The 24,745-nt window shown below is 38.3% G+C and overlaps 1 protein-coding gene across 1 annotated transcript in view; it reads right to left on the bottom strand.

The window, feature by feature from the left end:
• Positions 1-2,900: 2,900 nt before the first annotated feature.
• The window catches only part of LOC122084267 (mechanosensitive ion channel protein 2, chloroplastic-like), a 31,832-nt gene continuing 9,987 nt past the window's right edge, over positions 2,901-24,745 (bottom strand). Inside the window, exons 5-14 of the mRNA XM_042652372.1 lie at positions 24,188-24,311; positions 23,858-23,955; positions 23,662-23,775; positions 21,948-22,008; positions 8,151-8,300; positions 7,848-7,958; positions 7,246-7,413; positions 7,024-7,137; positions 4,869-4,925; positions 2,901-4,032 (exon numbers count right to left, since the gene is read on the bottom strand). Coding sequence (XP_042508306.1) covers positions 3,112-4,032; positions 4,869-4,925; positions 7,024-7,137; positions 7,246-7,413; positions 7,848-7,958; positions 8,151-8,300; positions 21,948-22,008; positions 23,662-23,775; positions 23,858-23,955; positions 24,188-24,311 — 1,918 coding nt within the window. The 3' untranslated portion in view covers positions 2,901-3,111. The remainder of the gene's footprint in view (positions 4,033-4,868; positions 4,926-7,023; positions 7,138-7,245; positions 7,414-7,847; positions 7,959-8,150; positions 8,301-21,947; positions 22,009-23,661; positions 23,776-23,857; positions 23,956-24,187; positions 24,312-24,745) is intronic.

Below are 24,745 nucleotides of genomic sequence, written 5' to 3'. Positions count from 1 at the left end.
CAAACACGATGTAAGAAATAAAAATTTTGGGTAGAAGATAGCGCTATGTACAAGTTCTCAGCCTTAAAACATCCCAACTAATATCTAACGCTTGGCAATTGACTTTGCCATAAAATTTGGCTCACAATTGGACTCCATCCTTTTCTATGTTCTTATAAATTTGAACCTAATCTAAGTTCTGATGGAAGAGGGTTCAGCAATTTCATAACCTCACTAATAGAAACCCCAGAGAGAGAGTGGTGAATGAAGATAGGAGTACCATAGAGAGTCACTGACTTCGAACACCCAAGCATAAGAGAGACCGAGAATCCCTTACTTATTGGAATGAATGGATCGGAGAAATATGGATAAAAACCTAGTTGTTAAAAGGTATGTAATGAGGTTCTAAGCCTCCCACCTACAAATTGTAAGTCTGGATTCGATAGGAGCAGCATCCCTAGTAATCTTCGGTTTGGTGTCTTCTCCAAAAGTGTTTACATAGAGTAAAAGCAAGCAAAAAATGTACTGAACTTAAAGAGAAAAAAAAAAAGAGCAAATTTATGGGTCTTCATAAGACACATTTTAAAAATAAATGCAAATGCGAATATGATTGAATTTTAAATTTTGACATATAATTTGACATGTAGTTAATCTATGATAAACCTTGCCTATCCATACGAATAAACACTGCCACATCATCAACCATGTGAGAAAAATAGTTTAGAACGTGTCTTTCACGGTGACAAACAATTTCTTTGAATTGGGTTTAGTTGCCGCCTCCACCAAGAACTGAATTTAACGGAAGCCCCTAAAATCTTAGAAAATATTTTGCTTCCGTCTTTTAAGAGGCAACCGACGCTTTGAGGAGCCACAATTGAGGATTTTCAGGTTTAGGCTGGCGCCATTAATGTAGGGATCAAGATTGTCATTTATGCACAACCAGAGTGGTGGCCTTTGATCGCATGGTTGTAATATCAAACAGACAGATTGATTGTAGTTACAGATAGCAATTGTTTAGCAACAGACAATCGACAATAGCCCATCGAATGGAGAGCTTGGCCGCAAGGGTATCTTCAAAAATGAAGAAGAAACCTGACGCTCACATATCCAGGACTTCAAGGACTGTCGCTCGTCGACATCCCCCTGTCCTCTCTCTCTCCACACGTCATAAATAAATCTCACTACTTTGTCTCTCATTCTTTATATTTGTGCTTATATTTCTGTAATTGTGAAGAAGAAAACACAAAGAGAAAGATTTTAGTCGATTGATAAGATATTCGAGTTACCAAAACAGGGGATTTTTTCTACGATAAGTTCCACAGAGAGAGAGAGAGAGAGTGAAGAAAATTGGATGTGGTTTACTAAGGATGACCTATAAAATAAGGAAAAGTTTTTCAACAGTTCAGATTTTATGGGGTTTAATCTATGGTTATCTACGAAAATACGTTCTGTCAATTTATTTGTACGCACGTATGTACTGCGACAACTTAGCCTTTCTAAAAACCAATAATTAAACAAGGTTTTGTTTGGTATGCCTTCTCAGAATAGATTCTAGTTCTACAATGCATTTTGAAACTCAATTCTTCTCTATTTTCTCGTTTCAAATACATACCAAACACAACCTTCTTTGTAAGGCACACTGACACAAAAAAATGGATGCTTTCGATTTCTAATTTGCTTCCGGTTCAACCGTCAGTTCAATATCTATTATATTTTGTACATGAAAAAATTTGTATTTTTTTATATTATTTTCATTAATATTTGTCTATTTGGGAAGCATGCTGAGTAGTCCCAAAAGTCTTCCCTGTGGAAAAATCAAAGAAAGTCGAATTTTTGTAAGAGGGTAGACTTTGTGGTCCTTTACTCACATATCAAATTTCTACTAAAGCAAAATTGCCAAGTGATAAATAAAACATTGAGAAATAAAATACTAAGAAAGATAGCAGTTGCATATTTGTAGATGTAAATGTACATACATGGGATGAATATGGGAGTGCATTTGATTTAATTTGAGTGTGAAATTCAATTCATGATTATTCCAAACCATATCCTTTATCCAATTGTTAGAATAGCTACACCATTTGTCCATGTGGCTCAAAATGGTGAAGTGTTTAGGAACCCTTCCTATAAGGGGCATGCAGAACAGTTTCCTTATCACTACATCTGCACCCGAAATTATGCTGCATGGCACATTGGATAAGACTTAAATTGAATTGACAAATAAACCGGAGGTATGTTCACACGTTAAGTTTCAACCCAAATGAAGCTTTTTCAAGTGGCAAAATAAAACATTGAAAAATTCTGAAAGTGAAGAAATGCATGGGCATGTATGGCATGGTCTGCCATTACATGTGAGGCCATTACCTAGATATGCATTTGACTGAAATCGCCACATCGCCTCCCAGGTGGAAAATTTTTGGATGCTTGTATTGAGATATAGTTCTTCACATTTTGAGTAACTTTTCACTAAAAATTAATCAAATATTTTAGAAGAAAAGAATTCTGCGGCACTACCCCCCATCCAAATGCGTATCCACTTCTCCCACACCCATTGACCTGCATGCTGATTTAGGCCATGCAAGATGACAAAGTTCCCTTGCCCAATGATTTTTTAGATTCATTTTTTGTCAAGGGGAATAGGAACACCATCCACATGCAATAGACTAGCAGGGAACACCAATGGAAGCGTGGATAAGGCATCATATATGAATTCGAACTCGAAGACTCTAAATGAAATCTCCATCAAATATCCAACTGAATTTGGATAGCAGATTCTAACCAGATACCAATTGAAACTCTCTAGGCATCCGTGCCAAATTCTTTCCACTTACATCCTTAGCCGCAACAGAAGACATTAACCACTAGGCCTAAGCCTGACTGTATTAAGGGGGATCATAGTTCTCTTCCCTTACCCAAAAATATAAAAAATAATGGTGGTATTGCTAATCAGTGAACTTGTACGGTTACACCACAAATTATACACATTTAACAATCACCAATTTGGATAGTTCAACAATGAATATACACCACATGATGCCAGCCTAAAAAAACACAGCTTCTAGCATTTTCCTGAAAAAAAAAAATTAACTGCTATCAATAGAAAGGAGAATTTTTATTTTATTTTTGCATCAGTCACCTTTCCTGATCTCGCTGATCACCCATTCCCACACCCGGAACTGCAGAAATCTGACCGTCTCTCTTATCTTTCCCACCAGAAGATCCATTTCCATTTCGGCAGGCTGCCAATTCCTTTGCCTCTCCTGCCACAGAGGGGGATGGACCCAGATCTTCCTCGATTGGGAGGGTCCGCTTTGAGCCCTCTAAAGCTACACCAAGAACAATATTCTCTTCTAAGGCAGGCCTGGATATTGGAGGGGGTGCAACTGATGACCTTTCACTTTCTTGCTTTGTCGATGAGGTGGCTGCAGAAACACCTGAACCTGCTGCCTTCTTGGATTGTTGCTTGTCTGAGTTGGTTCGGACTGTACTTTCTAAAACTGAAATCGATGCCTTTGAGTCAGTTTTTGACACTGCTGCACCCTTGGGTTCTTCCTTGGAAATTGGCATTGATGAAACCTTACCATCTATCTTGGAATCTGACGTAGATGCCATTGCAACCTTGGATTCAGCCTTGGAGTCGGTCGACGTTGCCGCAACCTTAGCATCTGCCTTGGAATCGGATGTTGCCTCAACTTTAGCATCACCCTTGTTGTCAGATGTTGCACCAACTTTTGCATCTCCCTTGTCAGATGTTGCCGCACCCTTAGCATCCGCCTTGGACTCAGACATTGATGTAGTAACAACCTTAGCATCCTGTACTTCATTTGGACGTGCCGAGCGAGTTTTTTTGTCGTCACCACTAATTCTATATGGGGGCTCTATCACTACGAGTGGACGGTTAGTAGCTGGTCCAGGTCGAGCGAATACTGTATCTCCAAATGGCACATTTTCCATGTCAGCATCACTGTATATTTTCTGAACTGTACGGATGGGAGTGGCTAGCCGAGCACGGTGATGGCTAATGACCCTGAGGAGATCCAACAAAATAGCTTCCTGTTCCATTTATTCATTTTAAGCTATTAAATTCTCACCAACTCATGGAGCAGCGAGCAAAAACAAGCTAATAATGCATGGAAAAGGAAGATGTGGCAACTGTGCAAAATAAACAAATGGAAATAATTATCGGCAATCTAACCAGATATAAAATATAATGATGAATCTACCAAGAAGGGGCTCCTGCAGTAGCAGTATTGGTGGGAAACTACAGTCTAAAAGTCAGTTTAATCCATTTCATTTGCTTATCAAGAAGCCTTCTTAAAGATGAGAGTTCTTAAGAACCTGTTACCTAGTTCTATAGCAGCAAAAACTTTTAGAGCAGAATGAAGTCATTTAAACCAACTACTTGGATGAGGACAAGTTCAGTAGGTTCATACATCTTTACCACTGAGGAACTTGCAAGGAATTCAATCAGGCAAAAAACCCTCCCTTACCTCTTACCCCTTCACCATTAACCAGCACACTGCACACAAGAAACTTGAGGAACTATCCTCTCCTCTCCCCCTCCCCCTCCCCCTCCCCCACCTTTTTAAACCCTCTTAACAACCCAGTGAAATATCCTTTCCTCTTAAAGATTTGCAGTTGTCTTTCAGCCATTCAACAATTAGAAACCCACTACATCTTCCTACATAAAGAGATACAACCATGTTTCCACACACACACATGCGCATGTACACTTTGACACAGACATATCCATTCATCTGTCCACCAATTTCATATTTACAAAGAAAATCCCATTATGAATGTCAGACTAGTTTCAATGATCGCACAATTGCAATGGTCCAATAGTGACAGTTCAAGGGAAATATAAATTATAAATTAATTCCTCTTACCTTGACACAGAGGTACTCTTCAAAATGTGAAGTCTTCACAAAGCAGGAGACGAGAATCTGTGAACATAACAGGGCAGAGAAGACATTACCAGTTGATCATTACATATTATGCGGAACCAATACTGATATTGAGATATTTTACTTCAGATATTTGGGGTCAATCATAAACAAAAATGGTGAGATTGACAATGATGTGTCCCATAGAATTAAAATAGGATGGGCGAAGTGGAGAGGTGCTTCTGGAGTGTTGTGTGATCGACGTATACCCCTAAAGCTTAAAGGAAAATTCTACAGGACAATCATAAGACCAGCTATGATGTATGGGGCAGAATGTTGGGTAGTCAAGAAGCGTAACATAGATAAGTTGAGTGTAGCAGAGATGAGGATGTTGAGATGGATTTGCGGCAAAACTAGGAGAGAGAGGGTGAGGAATGACTGAGATAGAACTGATTTGGGAGTTGCTCTGATTCAGGACAAGCTCAGAAAATGTCGCTTAAGGTGGTTTGGACATCGTAGACCTAAAAATGCCCCCGTAAGGATGAGTGATCAGATTCAGATGGAAGGAGCTAAAAGAGCCAACGGCAAGCCTAAAATGAAGAGTTGATAAGCAAAGACATGCAGAAGTCAGGTCTAGATCCAAGTATGACATCAATTAGAGATGTTTGGAGGACAAAAATCCATGGTGCCGATCACTTTTAGGTGGGATGTCCTGGAGACGTTGCTTTGCTATGTCTCTTTTCATCTTATGTTCCCTTTTCTTCCCTTCACTTTTTATCTTGTACTTTTGGGGATCCATGTAGCCAAACCCATTTAGTTGGGAAAAGGCTTGGTTTTTTTTTTGTTGTTAAAAAGTGGTTTGGATGATGGTCAACGAACAAGTCATCTCAAGTTTTCGAATTCCATAGAAATTGCTAAAACTAAGATCTTTTCTGAGAAAGAGTTTTAGTTGTAAAGGTCATAAAAGGAAAGAGGAAAAAATTTCTCCACACAAATATTCTCAATCTACCATCATATTACTACTCCAAACAGTACAAGGAGAAGCAATCTACAAATCGACACATAGTTGAAATTGTAACATGAAAATACTCTAGTCCGTATGGACTTGAATCTAATGAATGTCAAAATCAAGGATTAAAATATTGGTATTGGTCGCGTGTTGGTCGGGAAAAATTAAGATATAAATCGGAGGGTATCGTATCATATCGTATCAGAGATACGCTAAAGATATACATATAAATGGATAGAAACACTTTTTCTATACGTTTTTGCGTTAAAAAAAAAAAAAATCTATATATAACATGTATTACACATAAACACTAAAATAGAGAATATCGTACTGAGAGAGAAGCTAATTCAATTACAATTGTTCAAAATAGTGAATATTGTTATAATTGTCTGAGTGAAAATAATTTTATAGGCATCAAAATAAAAGATTATTCTACCAGACTTTTGGTTTTTAGTAATGCTTTACCATGACAAGATTTATAGAATTGAGAAAAATCCCAACATTTGAAAGTTGAAAATCACTCCTACAACCAAATATCTAGTCTTTGTTCTTGGACTAGGGGTAGACTTTTTATCATTTTGGAATTTGATTTTAAACTATTTTTATTGGATTCAAATAGGAGGTATTAGCTTATTTATGAATAATGTTTTAAATAAATATAAAAATATTTATTTAAATGATATTTGACATAAATAAGTGCCAAAATATAATACAACATGCAATGCAATAAGGTCAAACCGCCTTGACAGCTGTGATCCCAACTTGATTTTCACTTTTGTTAAAGAGAAAAATGGCTAGCAGCAAAGAAGGAACAAAAGCACCTCTCCAAAAGTCATGTTTTGCTCCAAAATAAGATGAAAAGTATGTCTCAGTGCATATCTGAGTGTATCATACGATACATATCGATACAAAGGGATTTAATTTTTTCCATGTACCGTATCGGTAGTAACATATCAATAAGGGCCGATACCCATACATATTGGCCGATATGGTACGATACGTACCGATACTTAAAACCCTGGTCATAATAGACCAAAAGATATGGGCATTATTCATATAATTTGACAGACTTTCCCAGAAACCAAAATCCAACAAGACCATAGTGGCTTTTAAGTTGATCAATATCAACCAAAAGGGAAAGATGAATACCAAAAGAGCTTGATTTTCTGGATTAATATTTTCTAGAAACACTCTTCTATGCAGCCTCTGCTGCTCCACTTGAGGATTTTTTGCCAGGACTTTGCGCATGTCTGCTACAATATTCTGCACATGGAAAAAGAGCATGCAAGTATTACTGATCTGAGGGAAAGAAATGATAGCTAATGCCTGTCCAGCTTCATCTGTGCAATGACATGTTTAATGGCCCCTCACATTAATCTTATTGACATCCAAGTGACTGATGGCAAGGTGTGTTTTGATACGCCAATGAGATTTCTGGCTGAGATTCCTCACAACATTCACCGTGAACTTGTGGTTTGGAATATGAACTGCTTCACGATCATCACCTCTAATAATTGTTGGTGACCACCAGCCCACATGCTGAAACAGTAAGTTACGTAGACCAGGAAGTGCATTAAAGAGTCAACTTCTTAAGAAAGAAAAGAAAATAAGAACCCGAAGATTAGGTAGAGCCTATTGATTCACAAGAATTCGTTTAGATTTTTTATTTTTTTGGAGGGGGAGAAGGGAGATAAATAAAATTCTTTTAAAATTTAAAGGATGAAGGGGGAGAAAATGATGAAAAGGTGTGTCGGTAGCTCCCTCTTTCAACTTGCAAAGTAGTAACTCACTTCAAAACCACATAAGAAACAAAAAATGGGGGAGGTATTCATAACAGAGAAATAAGCATACAAAAATGGAGCTAGAGGTACCAAGCTGCATCCACGTGTAGACTATTTCCCTTTCTTCCCCTTTTGAAATCTCTTTATTTACCCATGTTTTCTGATATGTACGTTTTTATAGCTAGTACAAACCTCAACAGTACCAGAAACTTCATAGCCTTCAATCTTTGTTTGGATCCATTCGTTCACAACAAATGGTCGTGTTGCATGGATCATCACGCTTGAGAGAAAGTTCGTGAATATCTGAAGACATTAACAATAATATTCAAGATTTTAAGAAAATTCAGGATAGATGAAATCAAAATGAAGGCAGCAAGAAAGTGATATATCTTGATAAGTCCTCAAGGTATACAGGCTTCATCACCTTTCCTGGTATTAACAGAGAAGAAGTTTACTTCTATCAATAGTTTGATATAAGGAAGAACCGAACTGTACCTCACGACCAGCAAGGGTCAGCAATACTGTTCCAAGACCTCCAGCAGTGAGCCACTTCTGAGTAGAGAAACCTAACAACTCCATGAACAATGAAATAGCAGCAACCCATACTGCAGTGTATACAGCTTTACCAGCAAATTGGAAACCCATCTGCCAGAAACCAAGAAACAGTTATAGGCGACAGCTGTACCAAAAGTGTCCACAAGATAAGCATTAGACAGAGAGACATTATCACCAAATGCTGCAAAAAAGGAAGGAAAAAAGTGCACATAAATGCTATCCAGATATAAATTGAAAGCACCAACAGTATACTGTCCGCTTGAAACGCTCAGACAAACTTTAGAAAGAAGAAAAATGAACTTTTGATATCAGGCATATATAACCTTCAGATTCCTGGTGAAAGAAAGGTCCTAATCCAAAACCAAAAAGAAACATAACAAGCCAATTCAATAAACGGCACTAACAATATCAAGAAATTGGCAGCGAAACTCTATTATCACCTGACTAATTAAAGAACGATCTTTGGTGTGCAACCTAGGTGCAGCAAGGATGTCAGACTCCACAACCAAATAGTGCATGATCCCATCAACTCATCAAAACTGGATATTAACCCTTGTACTACTCTTGAAGGTTCTTCAGACAAGCAGTGAGCACACTGAAAGATGGATCAGTACATAGGTCCCAATGCATACTCAACCCTTTCCACTAGAATCACCAGCCTAATCCAAATTGGCCGGTTGATTGTGTTACAGAAGGCATAATGCTTTAAAACTAAAGTTAACCCGATGAGTTGAATATGATATAGGCAACCTGCCCACAAAAATTCAGAACCCGCCCCCCCAAAAAAAAAAAAAAAATGAAACTGGTACATGGCAAAAAAGCACCCATGATGCCCACTTAAAACATTCATCCTAGTGCTCACCTAGAGAAACCATATCCTCAGTCCATAGCTGCCAGGATGTCTAGCGAGTCTAGGTGCTGGCGAGTCACCATGACGCCTAAGCTGTGCCTAGTGGCATAGTTTGAGGGGCACTGGGGGTATCCATAATAAATGGTTGATGTAAGGGGTAACAAAGTCGAGTCCTTGTAACAAAGATAAGGGTGGTACTATGAATACTACAAATAAGATATACGTATAAACACATTTAACACAACCACCCCCCCCCCCCAAAAAACAAAATATATATATATATATATATATAGAAAAGAGATGTTTTTGTCGCTGAGATGAGAGAGCTGTGGCTATAAATTTGCTTGAAGTAGCCACCAGTGGGGACTTCAGTGGGCAATCGGATAGTGACGGAAGCCCCTATGGCAATGGGGTATGTGTTTATATGTTTTTTTTTTCTCCCTCTTTTTCCATTTCTTTCTCCCTTTTTCTTAATTCTACTTCCTGGAGGCTTGCAGTGGTTATCTCGTCTCCTCCTACTCTTTTTCTTTTTTCTCTTTTATTCGGTCTACCAGACGCCTTGACAGAAAATCAACCCAATGCTTAGCATTTGAAGGAGCAGTGTGCTGCCTTGACAACTATGCCTTGACTCATTTTTTATGTCATTCCTTTTTCTCTTTCTCTTGGGAACACTTTTGACATTCTAGGTGTCACATTGTAAGTTTATGTCCAAATCTTATATGGAACAATAGTAATATATACATATCAAGCTGAGTCAACGTCTTACTTCTGTCACTTTTCTTTTGGCTTCATTTACCTGTTGGCTTGATTTTAGCGCTACAGAGATTCTCTTGTCACCTATCTTCAAACGTAAGTCTCATCAATGATCAATCCAATAAGCATGGTTCAAAAATTTTTACCATATCGCAAGTGCCCAATACAAAATGGCAGGGTACTTATTAAAAGTCCCTCATTTCGACCGATACGGTCGAAATTTCAACTAACTCAACTGGTTCGACCATTTTGGCCTAGCCAGTCCGTAATAAAAGGGCTTGTTTTGTGGGGAACAAGCCCATTTCCAAGTATTGACTCCTCTCCCATATTTCAACTATAAGAGATGATAAACATAGGAAATCAACAAAGAAATTGAAATTTCTCCATCATTCATTCTACACTTGAATCTTACACGCTACTTAAGGAAGGGTTTTTTGAGCAAAAAGGTAAATTCCATTTTCCCCAAAAATCATTTTTTTTCCACAATGTAATTGAATATATAGTAAAATGATTTTAGTATTTTATATGTTAGTTAGAATGACCTGATCTATGCACTATAGTGTTGCAATTTTTTTTTTTTTGTTTGTGTGCAAAATATTTTTTAATATTCTGCTCTTAAAAATACAATTTCCTACAACATATATTTGAAAAAAATAGGGTTAATATTTGATATTGGGTGTTCAATTTAATATATTCTGGACACCATCTACGGCATGACGGTGTTGATTTGATTTGATTTTTATTTTGAAAAATAATTAAATATTTTCTAAAATGATTCTGAAAATTAAAATAATTATGAAAAAAAAATTTTCTATGTTTGAAAATCAAGAAAATTATAGAAGTTATTAAATACATTTACAATCAAGATTGATTAATTATGTGATGTTTTTTAAATAATTTTTGTAAAATTAATTAAATAATTCTTACTAAATTAATTTTTTAAAACACTTTTAAATAGGAAAAAATATCATGCTTAGTAGGGAATTTATAATAACCTTTAGTTGTTTTTATGAGCCATAATTTATAATACTCGTTTTCTTACTTCATTGGAACAGTGTTGGTACCAAAGTTATTAGTATCAAACAATGGCTAACAAAGGTGGGGACATGGCATGACTTCATGGGAGACCTCTTACAGTTGGCAAGAGAAAATTAGAATGTTATCATTGTCATAAGAAAATTAGGGGAGGTGGAGGCACTAGACTAAAATGGCATCTTGCTAGTGGGGACAATATGTGTTGTGCTGCCCTAATGTTTCTAATAAGATAAAAGAGGAATATGATAGAGCATCTAAGAGGAGGGAAGGAGAAGAGGATAGTTAGGGAAGAATTTCATGAAGCTTATCTAGAGATGTTACGGGAGCAAGGTTATGATAGTGATGAGCCTAACTTGGATGATGTAAAAACAACACAAGAGGCTTAAAACTGAGGGTGGCAAAGGTAATGAGCAAAGCCAACTTAATATTGATGAGGAAAGATGTGTCCAGAGGGCTAGGGGAGCTGGTTCATCTAGATCGGCTGGAGAAGACCCATAGCCATAGAGGAGGAGGAGGAGGAGGTCGAGACATAGAGAGCTTGAGATTCCATTAAGGAGGTCCCAGAGTGTGAGGGACTAAGCCACCCCCACTCCCACTCCCACCACTAGCTCGTAATCGTAATGTTGAGATCCTTTGGGCTGATCTGCACTATTTCGGAAGCAAGACTCTAAGACAATTAAAGCTCAAACAGGTGTGTACAGATATGTAAAGGAGGCAGTGAGACTAGATCTCTCCAACTGTGGTTTCTACCATAGCATCCCCGCTAATATCATCAAAGGATCATATTACCAAAACATGTTGGATGAGATTGGTATGGCTGGGCCAGGTGTGAAGGGGCCCAATGCATGTGAGATATACAATGTTTATTTTCCCAAGTAGAAGCAAGAGTTAGTGGATTATATTGAAGAGCTGAAGCCCATTGGGAGTATTCTGGAGTGACTGTGATGTGTGATGATGGACTGGACCCACTAAACAGTCCAACATCAATTTCATGGTAAATTGTGATGGAAGGACTGTCTTCCTCAAGTCAATTGATGCATCTAGCGAAAAGAAGGAAGCAAAGTAAATTTACAAGCTGTAGAAAGAAGTAGTTAAGGATGTTGGGGGTAAAGAATGTGGTTCAGGTTGTCATGACACTAGAAGCAATTTCAAGAAAGCTGGGGAAATACTAAAAAACAATACCAGGTACAATCTAATTTGGACTCCTTCTGCAGCCCATTGCATTGATCTCATGTTGAAAGACATGGGATGTTTGAAGATTGTAAAACGTGTTGTTGACAAAGCAAGGTAGGTGACAACCTATGCATACAACCATGGATTTGCTTTGCATTTGCCAAGGAGCTTAGGTCCATGTTTGCATAAGAGGAATGGTTTGATTGGGAGGGGTCTAATTCTCAAGGAGAAAAAATGGCTCAGGCAACTATTGCTAGTGAAAAATTCTTGGATGACCTCAAGGAGGTCGTGAGGATATTAGACTCGATCCCCAACGTCTTGAGTTTGATCGACTCACAGAAGAAACTCATCTTACCAATGATATGGGAAGCAATAGAAATGATGAAGATGGAGCTAGAGATGGTATACATAAAGGTTAACAGGAAGTTTCTTGCCAAAATAAAAGACCGCTTGGAAAGGTAGCTCACGCATCCTCTACATAGGGCTGGTTTGTTTTACTTTATTCAGCTTACTTGAACTTATAAATTTTGACATTTAGTTGCTTATTCACTATTTTGTATTATTTATTTTCAGTATACAATTTAAATCCGAAGTACCAATACAAACATAGGCTTCCATTGAGAACTGGTCTCATAGATACAATTCACACTGTGGTGGAAAGGGGTGAGGCAAATCCAATGGTGCAAAATATTATCAATACAAAGGTGAGAGTGGTAGTTAATAAATGATGCAATTATTAACTTAGGATATTGACGCCAACTTGCTAACATTGGTACCAAACACTTAAATGAATATAGATGAAAGTCTTCAGTGATGGTATTGGGAGTTTTGGCCGGGCAGCGGCTGTTGCGGATCGGGAACGCATTGCTGTTGATTGGGGCAATGACCTTATTCTTTTCGTTCATAGTTGATATACACCATCACAACATCACCTAACAGTCTTATATGATTTTATGCAACTAAATGGTGGGTGCAATATGAAAGAGACACCCAACCTGTCTAATTCTAGATCTTTTGATAAGATTTGGAATTCCATCTATTTTGACGTCAACACCAAATTGGCAGTCTTCATCACCGTAAGGTCCGCAACACCCCAATGAAAAGGTCATTGTTGTATCCTAGGGTCTCCCCTCGACCATCTTAGCCCCCCTTGATGTATCTCGTAGGTTAGATGGGCTCTGCCCTTTGTTGTAGTTGCCTCCTCCTAGGGTTTTGCCCCTTGTGGCTTTCTCGCCCCCTTCTCTTGTATATTCTCCTTTTTTAATGTAATTATTTATTCACCTAAAAAAAAAAAAGCAATTAAAGTGCTTTCCGAGACATGTTTTGCCATTGGGTGTGAGAACAATTGGAGTTTTTTCAACCTCATCCACCCCAAGAGACAAAACAGATTGGGTGTTGAGTGACTGTCAGACTTAGTGTATATGAATTAATATATGAAATTAAAAGAAGCACACATACGTCTTGGCATGGAGAATGATACTAGCCCAATCGAGCTTGCCAATATCTTCCAAATGGATGCCGATGATTAAGATCCCCTTTATGATTGGGTTAGAGAATGAGCTGAGCCACTTTTAGGTGAGCCTGGTGATTGGCCTAGCAGTTATATTGCTTCACAAATGGATGTTAACGTCGATAAATATATGTTGGAAGAGTGTAGAGTCCATTTGAATCCCACCCTAGTGCTGAAAATGATGAAGAAGAGCATTGGTCGCTTTCATCATGATCATGATGGTGGGTATATTGACAGTGACAAATTCGTTGCCTTGAGAGAGAAGGACAAGATGCATTGGCAACGGTAGTCAGATTCACAGGGAAGATTGAGTTCACTTATGCCACGCAAGGTGCATATCACGGTTCATGACAACAAAGAGGCTACACTCGAGGACCGCGGTGTAGGTTCAAACCTGAAGATGAGGCAACTGGGATGGTCCAAGGCATAGATATATCCAGCTTATCTAGCACAATGGAAGCTATGAGTTTAGGAGAGAGTAGAGGATCTGGGCATTGGCATGCACCGGAATTCATTAACTCGAGCCCTAGTCCAGTACATCATAGTGATAGTGGCTTTAAGAGCGTCGGATTAGCTATATCATATTATGGGTAACCACTATATGGGGTATATGCCGGTGGGCCATCCTTGGAGAGCACTGGTTCATTTAGATATGGTGGTGGGTATGGAATGTATGGTGGATCTTCTACTTAATTTGGGCATGAGGATAATTAAGGTGGTGGGTCATTTTTTGTTGATAGCATCCAGGCATCCATCCCAACCATGTGTGCCACCTCCACATCCTATCAGTTTGAGCGAGCCATTCCTTAGGTTGGGATACCCAGAAGATGTTGATGATGAGTCTTATAGATGGGTAGTGATGAATTCCAAAACTATTGGGCCCAAAACAAGTTATGGGACGTGCATTCAGAGGAGCGACTACGACATCTACAGTGATATGCAACTCGTGGACTGAAACACCTCGACACTCCGACTGGAATTGGGTGGTGAGAGAAAAATCCCAATCATGTAGCATTATTATTTGTTTTGCATCCTCTACATTATGTTTTGTTTGTTTTAATCATGTATTTCCATGTTTAGCTAGTAACTTATAAATGTAGACTTTAGGATACTGTACAACTTCAGTCAATGTACACCAACAAACTTGTGTCCCTCCTTAAGCTTCTTCACTCATCTTTTTGCTGCCTTATTAAAAGGTTAAAGAACCCCAATGCTATCCATATTGCATCCTCTATCTCCCATGGCTGGTCTCTGTTAGCCAAGTACAATCATCACCCAAATGGTCGAATTTGGTTTCATTGGGATACCTCCAAACTTCATGTCTCCTTGCTTTCCTCCACCTCCCAAACCATTCACCTGAATTTCTCCAATACCCTTGAAAATCCTCCCCTGCTGTTTACCTCCATTTATGCTTCAAACTTTCCCCTTGAAAGAGCAATCCTTTGGGCGGACCTCCATGGTATTGTTGGTACAATTGGGCTCCTCACTTGGTGGTGTGATGCAGATTAATTACCAAAATAGCCTTGTTTTATTAGGAATAAGCCTAGGGTTCCATACATGCTGGGCCTTTGATCTCATGTGTTTTGAGTGTAATAGACCACTTTTATGGGTCTAAAAGGGGGGCTCTAAGATTGAATACGGGATTACTAGTTAGTTTCCTTTTTAGTTGGGTTTGATTTCAGTTATATTTGTTTCCTTAAGAGTCAAGTTAATTGAGTAAAGTCATTAGTAGTTAGCTTCATTTTTCAACTAGTTTCTAATTTCAGTTTTTAGTAACTATTGTATTAGGAGAATATTTGGTTTCCTTTTTGAGGAACCTTCTATTTTGTAATTCCCTCCCCCATTAACATTATAAATAAAGAAGAGGAGGCTCCTAAAAGCCTAGAATGACTTTGATAAAAAAAATTAATGGTTGTTGCTATTGTTTTCTTTATGAAGAGTTGTCTTGTGTTTGATCAAGGCTGAAGGAATTGGTGTTTGATCCAATTAACCCTTTATAGCGTGAAGTCCAAGAGGTCTCTTCAACTATTCTTTCTTTCTTTTCAAAGTTAATTGCAAGGTTCTTCAAATCAGGAAAGGGATCTGAACTGCTTTTGATTTCTGGTTCTGGAAACCTCAAGTTTCTCTCCTGCTGTCTCTATACTATTTTGAAGATCCAGCCACCGATGGCTCTCTGTTTTTGATCGAGTGTTAAGATCATATAGAGGGGAACTCAACCTCAATTTGAGGTTCATCAGACCAGGGAATCTGCAGTTATGGGATTTCTCCCTATTCTGGCCGATCCTAATTTCTGCCCAGATTTGTGAATCGATTTCTGTTGGGCTTTGCTAATTGGTTGCTGATACTATTCCTTATTGATTTGACATCATTAGTTGATGATTTCAGTCCTATATTCCCTGCTGTTCATTTAGTTACAGAATTTCTGAAACTGAGATCGATTGGACTGGTTTGAATCTTGCTGTTGTGTTAGACTTTGGTTCATGGATTACAGTTGTTTGTGAATCCAATTGAACTACTTTCAATCCTTGGTTTAGTTCTAAAAGGTTTCTGCTGGTTTGACCTGATTAGTACTACCATATTGAAGTCGATAGCCTGCTACACTATCTTATATGATTTTGATTTTTTGTTATATTGTTGGGTTGGTTATGGTTATTCTTAGATTAAAAGATCCTGAAGCTGAGACTTGGTTAGACCCCTACCCTAGTCTACATTATGGTGATTTTAATGTGGTCTGTTTCGGGCATGAAAAGAATGGGAGAGATCAGATTGATCTAGCTTTGGTGGGTGAGTTCAATGATTGTATTGAAGACATTCGAGTAAATGATCTGAGATGGTCTGGCCTGAAATTCACTTCACATAACATGCACAATGGTGAATCCCAGACAAGCAAGCTAGAATATTACTTTTGAATGACGGTGAAATTCCTTTCACTGAACACTTGGAATAGTAGAAGAAAACGATGAAAATTCCCTTCACTGAAATATATTACTTTTCTTTCTCCTGCATTTTTCTATTTTTAAATTCAAATAGTGGCTCATAGCGAGAGGGCGGGCCTTGGTGCAATGGTAAGGTTGCTCCATTGTGACCTAGTGGTCTCAGGTTCTTGTCGGAAAATTCGTAGAGGTAAGGCTACATATATTATGACCCTCCCCAGACCATGCAGTGGCAGGAGTCTCATGCACTGGGAGACCTTTTTAAATAGTGGCTCATCAGTCTTTTTTCATTCGAGCAGTAGAGCAGCCTGCATAGCACTGCCATAGAGGATCAGGGTCCTTGTCACTAGTCCTCATTCCTCACGCTTGCATCTTCCTTACCCCCAAATTTCCTATATTCTATTCTAATAATCAATCCGGACTACCTAATCCTAAATTCTAAAATCCCAAGAACATAGATTTAAAAGTTACTACAACTAAACCCTTTCCATGATAGACCATCAACTGAAGAGAGGGGACAGTTCAGCCGTAAATCTCGTTCACTAAGAGTTATGATTTCTTTCCTTTGTATTGGTTTTTTATTTATTTTTTTATTTTTTTAATGAATAAAACAGCCTGATCAAAAAAAGGAGACCACCACTAATAAAAGGGTCTTTTAGTGTTGTTTCCTAGTTTAGGCTAGACACTATTTTAGTTGAGTTTCTACTTTCATGTCTTTACTTTTCTATATATTGGCTGTAACCAATGGACAAGTTAGAGTGATTTGATTATTGAATGAGAATTGGTTGGATTTTTTGTGCTCTGTGTGAGTGTGTGATTCCCTTCCTCCCCCCCCCCTCCCCACCTTGTACTCTGGTTTTTCCCTTATTCCCTAAGGGCCCTCCACCAAATTGGTTTCAAGGTTCCCATCCCATCCACCCACATCAATTTCTCTAATGTAGACTAGGGTAGGGGTCTAACCAAGTCTCAGCTTCAGGATCTTTTAATCTAAGAACAACCATAACCAACTCAACAATATAACAAAAAATCAAAATCATATAAGATAGTGTAGCAGGCTATCAACTTCAATATGGTAGTACTAATCAGGTCAAACCAGCAGCAACCTTTTAGAACTAAACCAAGGATTGAAAGTAGTTCAATTGGATTCACAAACAACTGTAATCCATGAACCAAAGTCTAACACAACAGCAAGATTCAAACCAGTCCAATCGATCTCAGTTTCAGAAATTCTGTAACTAAATGAACAGCAGGGAATATAGGACTGAAATCATCAACTAATGATGTCAAATCAATAAGGAATAGTATCAGCAACCAATTAGCAACACCCAACAGAAATCGATTCACAAATCTGGGCAGAAATTAGGATCGGCCAGAATAGGGAAAAATCCCATAACTGCAGATTCCTTGGTCTGATGAACCTCAAATTGAGGTTGAATTCCCCTCTATATGATCTTAACACTCGATCAAAAACAGAGAGCCATCGGTGGCTGGATCTTCAGAATAGTATAGGGGCAGCAGGAGAGAAACTTGAGATTTCCAGAACCAGAAATCAAAAGCAGTTTAGATCCCTTTCCTGGTTTGAAGAACCTTGCAATTAACTTTGAAAAGAAAGAAAGAATAGTTGAAGAGACCTCTTGGACTTCACGTCGCAAGGAATCAATTGGATCAAACACCAATTCCTTCAGCCTTGATCAAATACAAGACAACTCTTTATGAAGAAGACAATAGCAACAACCATTAATTTTTTTTTATCAAAATCATTCTAGGCTTTTAGGAGCCTCCTCTTCTTTATTATAATGTTAATGGGGGAGGGAATTACAAAATAGAAGGTTCCTCAAAAAGGAAATCAAATATTCTCTTAATACAATAGTTACTAAAAACTGAAATTAGAAACTAGTTGAAAAAAGAAACTAACTACTAATGACTTAACTCAATTAACAACTTGATTCCTAAGGAAACAAATATAACTCAAATCAAATCCAATTAAAAAGAAAACTAACTAGTAATCCCGTACTCAATCTTAGAGCCCCCCTGTTAGACCTATAAAAGTGGTCTATTACACTCAAAACACATGAGATCAAAGGCCCAACATGTATGGAACCCAACCTTAGGCTTATTCCTAATAAAACAAACATATTTTGGTAATTAATCTGCATCATTCTCTCTTTCCCCTTCCCCTTCCTCTTTACTATTTAGCCAAGACAGAACTGTTCTGCCGAGGCTGAGCCCAAAAAAAAAAAAAAGGTCTTTGTTGCAAATAAAGAAGTCGAAGGGAAAAAAAAAGCAACCTGCTGAAACCAACCCTTCCTTCGATTCCCTGCTAATCAACCTCCACCGACCTCTTTCTTCCCCCAAAATCTCAATCGAAACACCCTCTAAGGTTCTAATGAAAAAAAAGTAAAAAAAAGAGCAGAGCAGCAGGGAGAAGATAGAACCAGAAGAAAAGAACAGAAATTCAGAGAACAAAGGGGAAGAAGAAGAATAAGAGAGCAGATAGAGGCAGAGACCAGAACACATACCTAGTTTCAGACCTGCTGGTTGAAGTTTCTCCTCCATCGCCAATCACAGCAGCCCCTAGAACCAACACTGATTACCATCTCCAGAAGAAGAGGGTGTCGGCCTCTTCTACTGTTGCAGCCAGCGTCTCTATCTCTGGTTCCCTGAGTCGACACCTTTGCTGGTTCTCCATCTCCAAGAGGGCAGAACTCCCTTTTGTCGGTAACCCTTACCCTTTCTCTTACGACTCCTTTTGAGTCATTCTACTTCCTATTCTGCCCTTCCAATTTTCCCTTTTCCCTTTTATCCTATATCTATTTCTGATTTTATTTCTAATTTCCAAGTTTGCCCTTCACTTATTGAACAGTGACTAACACTTGTGTTTCTCATTGAAGTTCATCTATTTACAATTCTGCCCTCCTTTGGGTGGGTGGGTGGGTGGGTGGGTGGGTGGGGGGAAGAGAGGAGTTATTTACCAATTTGACATTACCTTCTAAGTGTTCTTTGCTCGTCTCCACCATGGTAGCCAACAATGAAATTCTCCAACAGCTCAATGCCTATAAAGGTGAGACTGACTCAAAAATTGAAACTCTCACTGCATGTGTCGACATCCTCAACACCGTTGTCACCTCCATTCAAACAATGATGAAAGCCATGCAAGCTTTCTTGATCGATCGGTAGTTTCAGATAGAGGAAAAAGTCTCATTCAATCTGAGGATTCTTCCAACACCACTCCATGGGATCCGTCACTACCATTGCCACCACCACCACCACCACCACCTTCACCACCATATGGAATTGGTTGATATGATGATGGAGCGGAATGAGCAATAAAATTGGATGTCCTTGATTTTTATGGAGATAACAATCCAGAACTGTACCTTAACTAGATTCACAGCTTAGAAGCATTCTTCAGATGGTACAGGTTGACTGAGGGCTGAAAGATCCTATTTGCAGAGGCTAAACTGAAAGGCACGACCCGAGTTGGTGGGTCAAGCAACAGCAATAGAATGGAACCTGAGGCATTGGATTAGTCACTACTTGGGCTGAGATGCATGAAGTTATGAACCGAATATTCTTGCCTCTTGATTACAAGCAACACATACACCTTAGGTTTGCACAATTGAAACAGGAAAATCTAATCATTGAAGAATATGTTGCTAGGTTCTATTATTTTGCCACTTATTCTAATTTTGAGTGGGATGAAGAAGTATTGGTGGCACAATTCTGCAATAGTTTGCACCCTCAACTTATTGTTGCTCTTGCATCTTGTCAATTTCTTGCAATGGAAGATGTCGTACAAGTAGCGTATCAAGTTAAGGAAAGTCTGAAACGCCCATATAGTCGGAGAAATTTTGCAGATATTTTCCCTCGTGGTACTAGTTCCATTCCGCAGCAGCCTCCTACCTAGGAAATGTCATTTAGCAAACCACAGGCTAATGCTACATCTATGACACCTTCACGACCTAGTCGGCTGTATTATCCACCTCGACATACTTCTAAAATGTCATCTTCACAGCCTACTCGTCCATACTCACCCCCTCGGCGTGGTTCAGTTAAACCTTTTGAGACAACAAAGTTTACAGTTTGGTGCTACTTGTGCAATGAATTTGCGCATATTAGTGGTCAATGTCCCAGCTGTTTGGTTGCTTTTATTGATAAGGATTCTCCTATACCTTATATTCCTTAAGAGCAATTTGCATCTAACACATTTGATTTATGAGAAAAGCATGCGTTAGGTGAAGCTCATAACACTCTTAGTGATGAGGACCCATATCCTTTTTTATATCAGTCGTCATGTGTTGACCACTCAGAAAGTCACTAACAATGATGATTTGTGCCACAGTAGTATTTTCCAAACCTGTGTGAAGTGCAATGACCAATTGTTAACATTGGTCATTGGTGCAGGTAGTTGCACTAATGTTGTCTCTGAAAACATAGTTCGTAAGCTGAGATTGAAGACATAGCCACATTCAAATCCCTAAAAAGTTGTTTGGGTGAACAACACTAATCTTAAGATCACAGATAAGTGTTGGTCACATTCTATTGGTGAATTTAAGGATACAGTCTAATGTGACATCCAGTCATCCACCCTCTGAAGGTGTGCGATATCCTTCTTGGTCGACCGTAGTTGTTTGACAAGAAAGTACAACATTGTGGCTATGCTAACACCTATGCTTTCAAGACTATGAAGTTTCATCTTGCTAAAGATCTCCCTGAAATTAAGCTCAAGAAGATGGTGGGATCATTCCTCATTCAGCGTATTCCTTCAGACGGTCTCCATGGTCCTTTTCATAACTCGACGGAGTCGAGTTCTTTTCAAAGGAGAGTTGATGCAAAAACGGCTGCACTTACCTGGTTGGACCAATATGACGGGCTTTGGAAGTCAAGAGCCAAGAAGAACTAATCCAACCTAGGGTTTTGGTCCAACAACGGTTGGAAATAATTAGTAGTTTATTTTGTCTTTCATGCCTTTTATTTTCTATATGTGAATATAAGAGTTAAGATTTCTTTCCTCTGCATTGGTTTCCTTTTATGGTTGTTTCCTAGTTTAGGCTAGATACTATTTTAGTTGAGTTTCTAATTTCATGTCTTTACTTTTCTATATATTGACTGTAACCAATGGACAAGTTAGAGTGATTTGACTATTGAATGAGAATTGGTTGGGTTTGTGCTTTGTGTGAGTGTGATTCCCTTCCTCTCACTCTGCCACTTTGGTTTTTCCCTTCTTCTAAGGGCCCTCCACCAGTGAGGATCCATGTAGCCAACCCCATTTAGTTGGGATAAGGCTGAGTTGAGTTGAGTTGAGTTGAGTTTAGTTGAGTTGAGAAACCAACAGCTGAAGTGAATTTACAATGAATTGACAATAAAAGTCGAAAACTAAATAAGCTGTCATCACTTCTCAGTTCTAGATCATGCATGAAAAAGTGAGAAAGTAAGATAAGCATGCCAGAAAGTAACATAATGTTAAAGGAACATAAACGTACATTTCTTGTGTCACTAGATTCATTTGTCTCCATAAAGAACTTCTGTGCTTGCTGAATCAAGCTGCATAAAAGAGAAGTGTCGGACATGTTATCATGGGTACTACCCTTTAAAATCTAATGCAACAAACAGGATTGATTGGAAAATCAACAAGCAAGACCAAACCAAAGATCTAAACAAGGAGAATATGCAATAATGAAAAAAATCCACTGAAAATTAAAATAAAATTAAATTGACTACTCATATAGTATGTAAACATTTTATTACAAATATCAATGAAAAGCAGTGCCGAAAAAGGAAAGAAATTATATATCCCCTATTATAAAAGGATTTTGCGGGATTGTGTTTCTACTTTATTTGTTCCCTTATATGCCCCTCCCCTGGCAATAGATTGCATCACCCCTGCTTATGTGGCTTCATAGTAACTTCATCTCTCCTCTTCTATATAACTCTATTATATTATAGGGATTGAATTCCCCTGTCCATCTGTGTAGCATACACTAGCGCCTCCCTGTGTCTATCTCTCTCCTCCCTCATATGTTATGGCACATCTGCCCCTTATTGTGTGAGGTGAGGAGAGAGAGGACACAAGGAGGCGCTAGTGTATGCTACGCATCCTGGCAGGGTTCTTTCTCCCTGTATCATATATATAAATATATATATTGCCAATTCCTTCATTTTCTTTTCCCTTTTCTGCCCCTCACATCTACTAAACCTTGCTCATACTCCTAATAACACACGTCTCTCTTCTTTATTACTCTCATATGATTAGTTGGGGAGACTTGCCCATCCCTTCACATGTTATTTCTCACATGTCCTTATTACTCATAATTAGGTTTGAATATTTCTATGACCTTATTATATAAGAAGCTCGAGTGTTCCTACCTTTTCCTTATTCTATCTCTGACATCTACTACAGTGACCCACATAGTTGTCAAGGTGTCATGTAGGTGGGAGCCGTGGGGCGCCTCAGAAGCCTTGGTTGCCTTGCATCCAGGGCCCCTCCAAAGCCTTGGGTCACCTTGAAAACTATGATGATTGATGACCCATGTTAATGTTTGTGTAACCTTTTTCTTTTTCTATTATATATTACCAAAATAAAAAAGAAAAGAGTTCTTTGGTTTCACATTCCTTCCCTTTTGGTTTTTCCTTTTCTACTCCTCCCAACCCAAATGACACATGGTTATGAACATTCCTAACAACCGCATGGTTAAGGCCCTTTTTCTCTCTTATAACTGTTACCATTTGTAAAAGAATGAGTTTCCCTGGCTTGACATTCCTTTTTCTTTTTCCTACCTTCCAACCATTAAATGACACATGCTTATTTGGGCTCCTAACATCCACATGTTTAAGACCCTCTCTTTTTTGTCTTACATTATATTATTGCATTACTAATAATACATTTTCTAGTAAAATAAAACACCGGACATGTGAAAAAGCATGTGACCTCAAATAAAGTTTACTGATGCATTTGAATTCGTGTGTGAAGCATGTGCCTTTAACCAGACTTCAGTAATAAAAGAATATGAACTTCTAAATACAATAGAACCTTGAAGTAACAATAGGCAAAGCCAGTTATTAACTATAACAAATCCTCAAATAAGCCCAATGTTCCACATATGGGTCAATTGTTTAATATGACTAGAAATCAAATTAGAAAAATATCTTCATCCAACAATTTTTCCAAAGCACAATTGCTTAGGCTACCATACTCACCTTGATAGACAATAGGCAAAGGCCAGCACAGTTGATAGTGATCTCACAAAATTCAGGAGACGTTGCTTAACAGCTTGGCTAGCTTCGGAAGGGAGAACTACTGGATCCAATGCCCTACAAGAAACACCAATATAATTACATAACAAGTAGAGTGACTATTCATTCTTGCAATCCAGAAATGCAATGTTAAAGATACCTGCAGATGAGTGTTGCTCCAGTCCACAGCAGCAAAGGTTGAACATAAGAGGCCATAAAATAATGTGTACTACTCTTTTTCCAACTACTATCACTCTTCTGCAAAAAACCAACCAGAGAGAATGAGAGAGAGAAAGAGAAATCACAAAAGGATTATAACAGCAAAAGCATGATCTAAGCTTAAAAATTACTTAAAGAAGGAACAAGGATAGGGTTCTGGTGTAAATTTTCTTGTTGGCATTCTCCCCTTTTGTGTAGATTTCTCTATTGTGAACTGCCTTTTCCTAATAAAATTGTTTACACTGATAGGGAGAATGAAAGGTGGAGTTACGTGAAGAAACAGGTTCCTGCTTTGACGCATGAGTGGCCCGAGCCCCCATATAGTGAAAGCAATGATACCAACAGCTGGAACCAGTTGAAGCACAAGAGGACTTCCATGCAAAGCATTATATGACCTGAATGATACAATGACAAAAAATGTATTCAAATATCACAATAATTGTATGTTTATAATACAAAGAGAGACTTCTGTACTAATTCAAACAAAAACAAAGCGAGAGAGATTTCCATAAGTTAAATCCAATCCCCATCAGTTCACAGCATCATAGACCTTTCAGGTAGAGCAAGGGCAGCACAATATAACAATTCTAAGACATAGTTATTTATACACTTCCAGGAGTATAGGAGTCTTCACATAGGTCCAGTTAGCCCATCATTTGTGCCATAAAGAAATTAAGTATCATTATTATTTATTTATCTATTTTTTGCACGGTGAGGGGGAGGGACCCAAGTACTTCATCAACTGCTGTTCCATGGGCTCTCCAGTTTGTTTATATTCCTTAAAAAAAAAAAAGAAAAAAAAAAAAAAAAAAAAAAAAAAAAAAAAAAA

The sequence above is a fragment of the Macadamia integrifolia genome, chromosome 7, assembly GCF_013358625.1.
Source record: "Macadamia integrifolia cultivar HAES 741 chromosome 7, SCU_Mint_v3, whole genome shotgun sequence".
Taxonomy (NCBI): Eukaryota; Viridiplantae; Streptophyta; class Magnoliopsida; order Proteales; family Proteaceae; genus Macadamia; species Macadamia integrifolia.
Note: the sequence above shows the minus strand (reverse complement) of the source record. Positions and strands in the feature narration are given on the sequence as shown.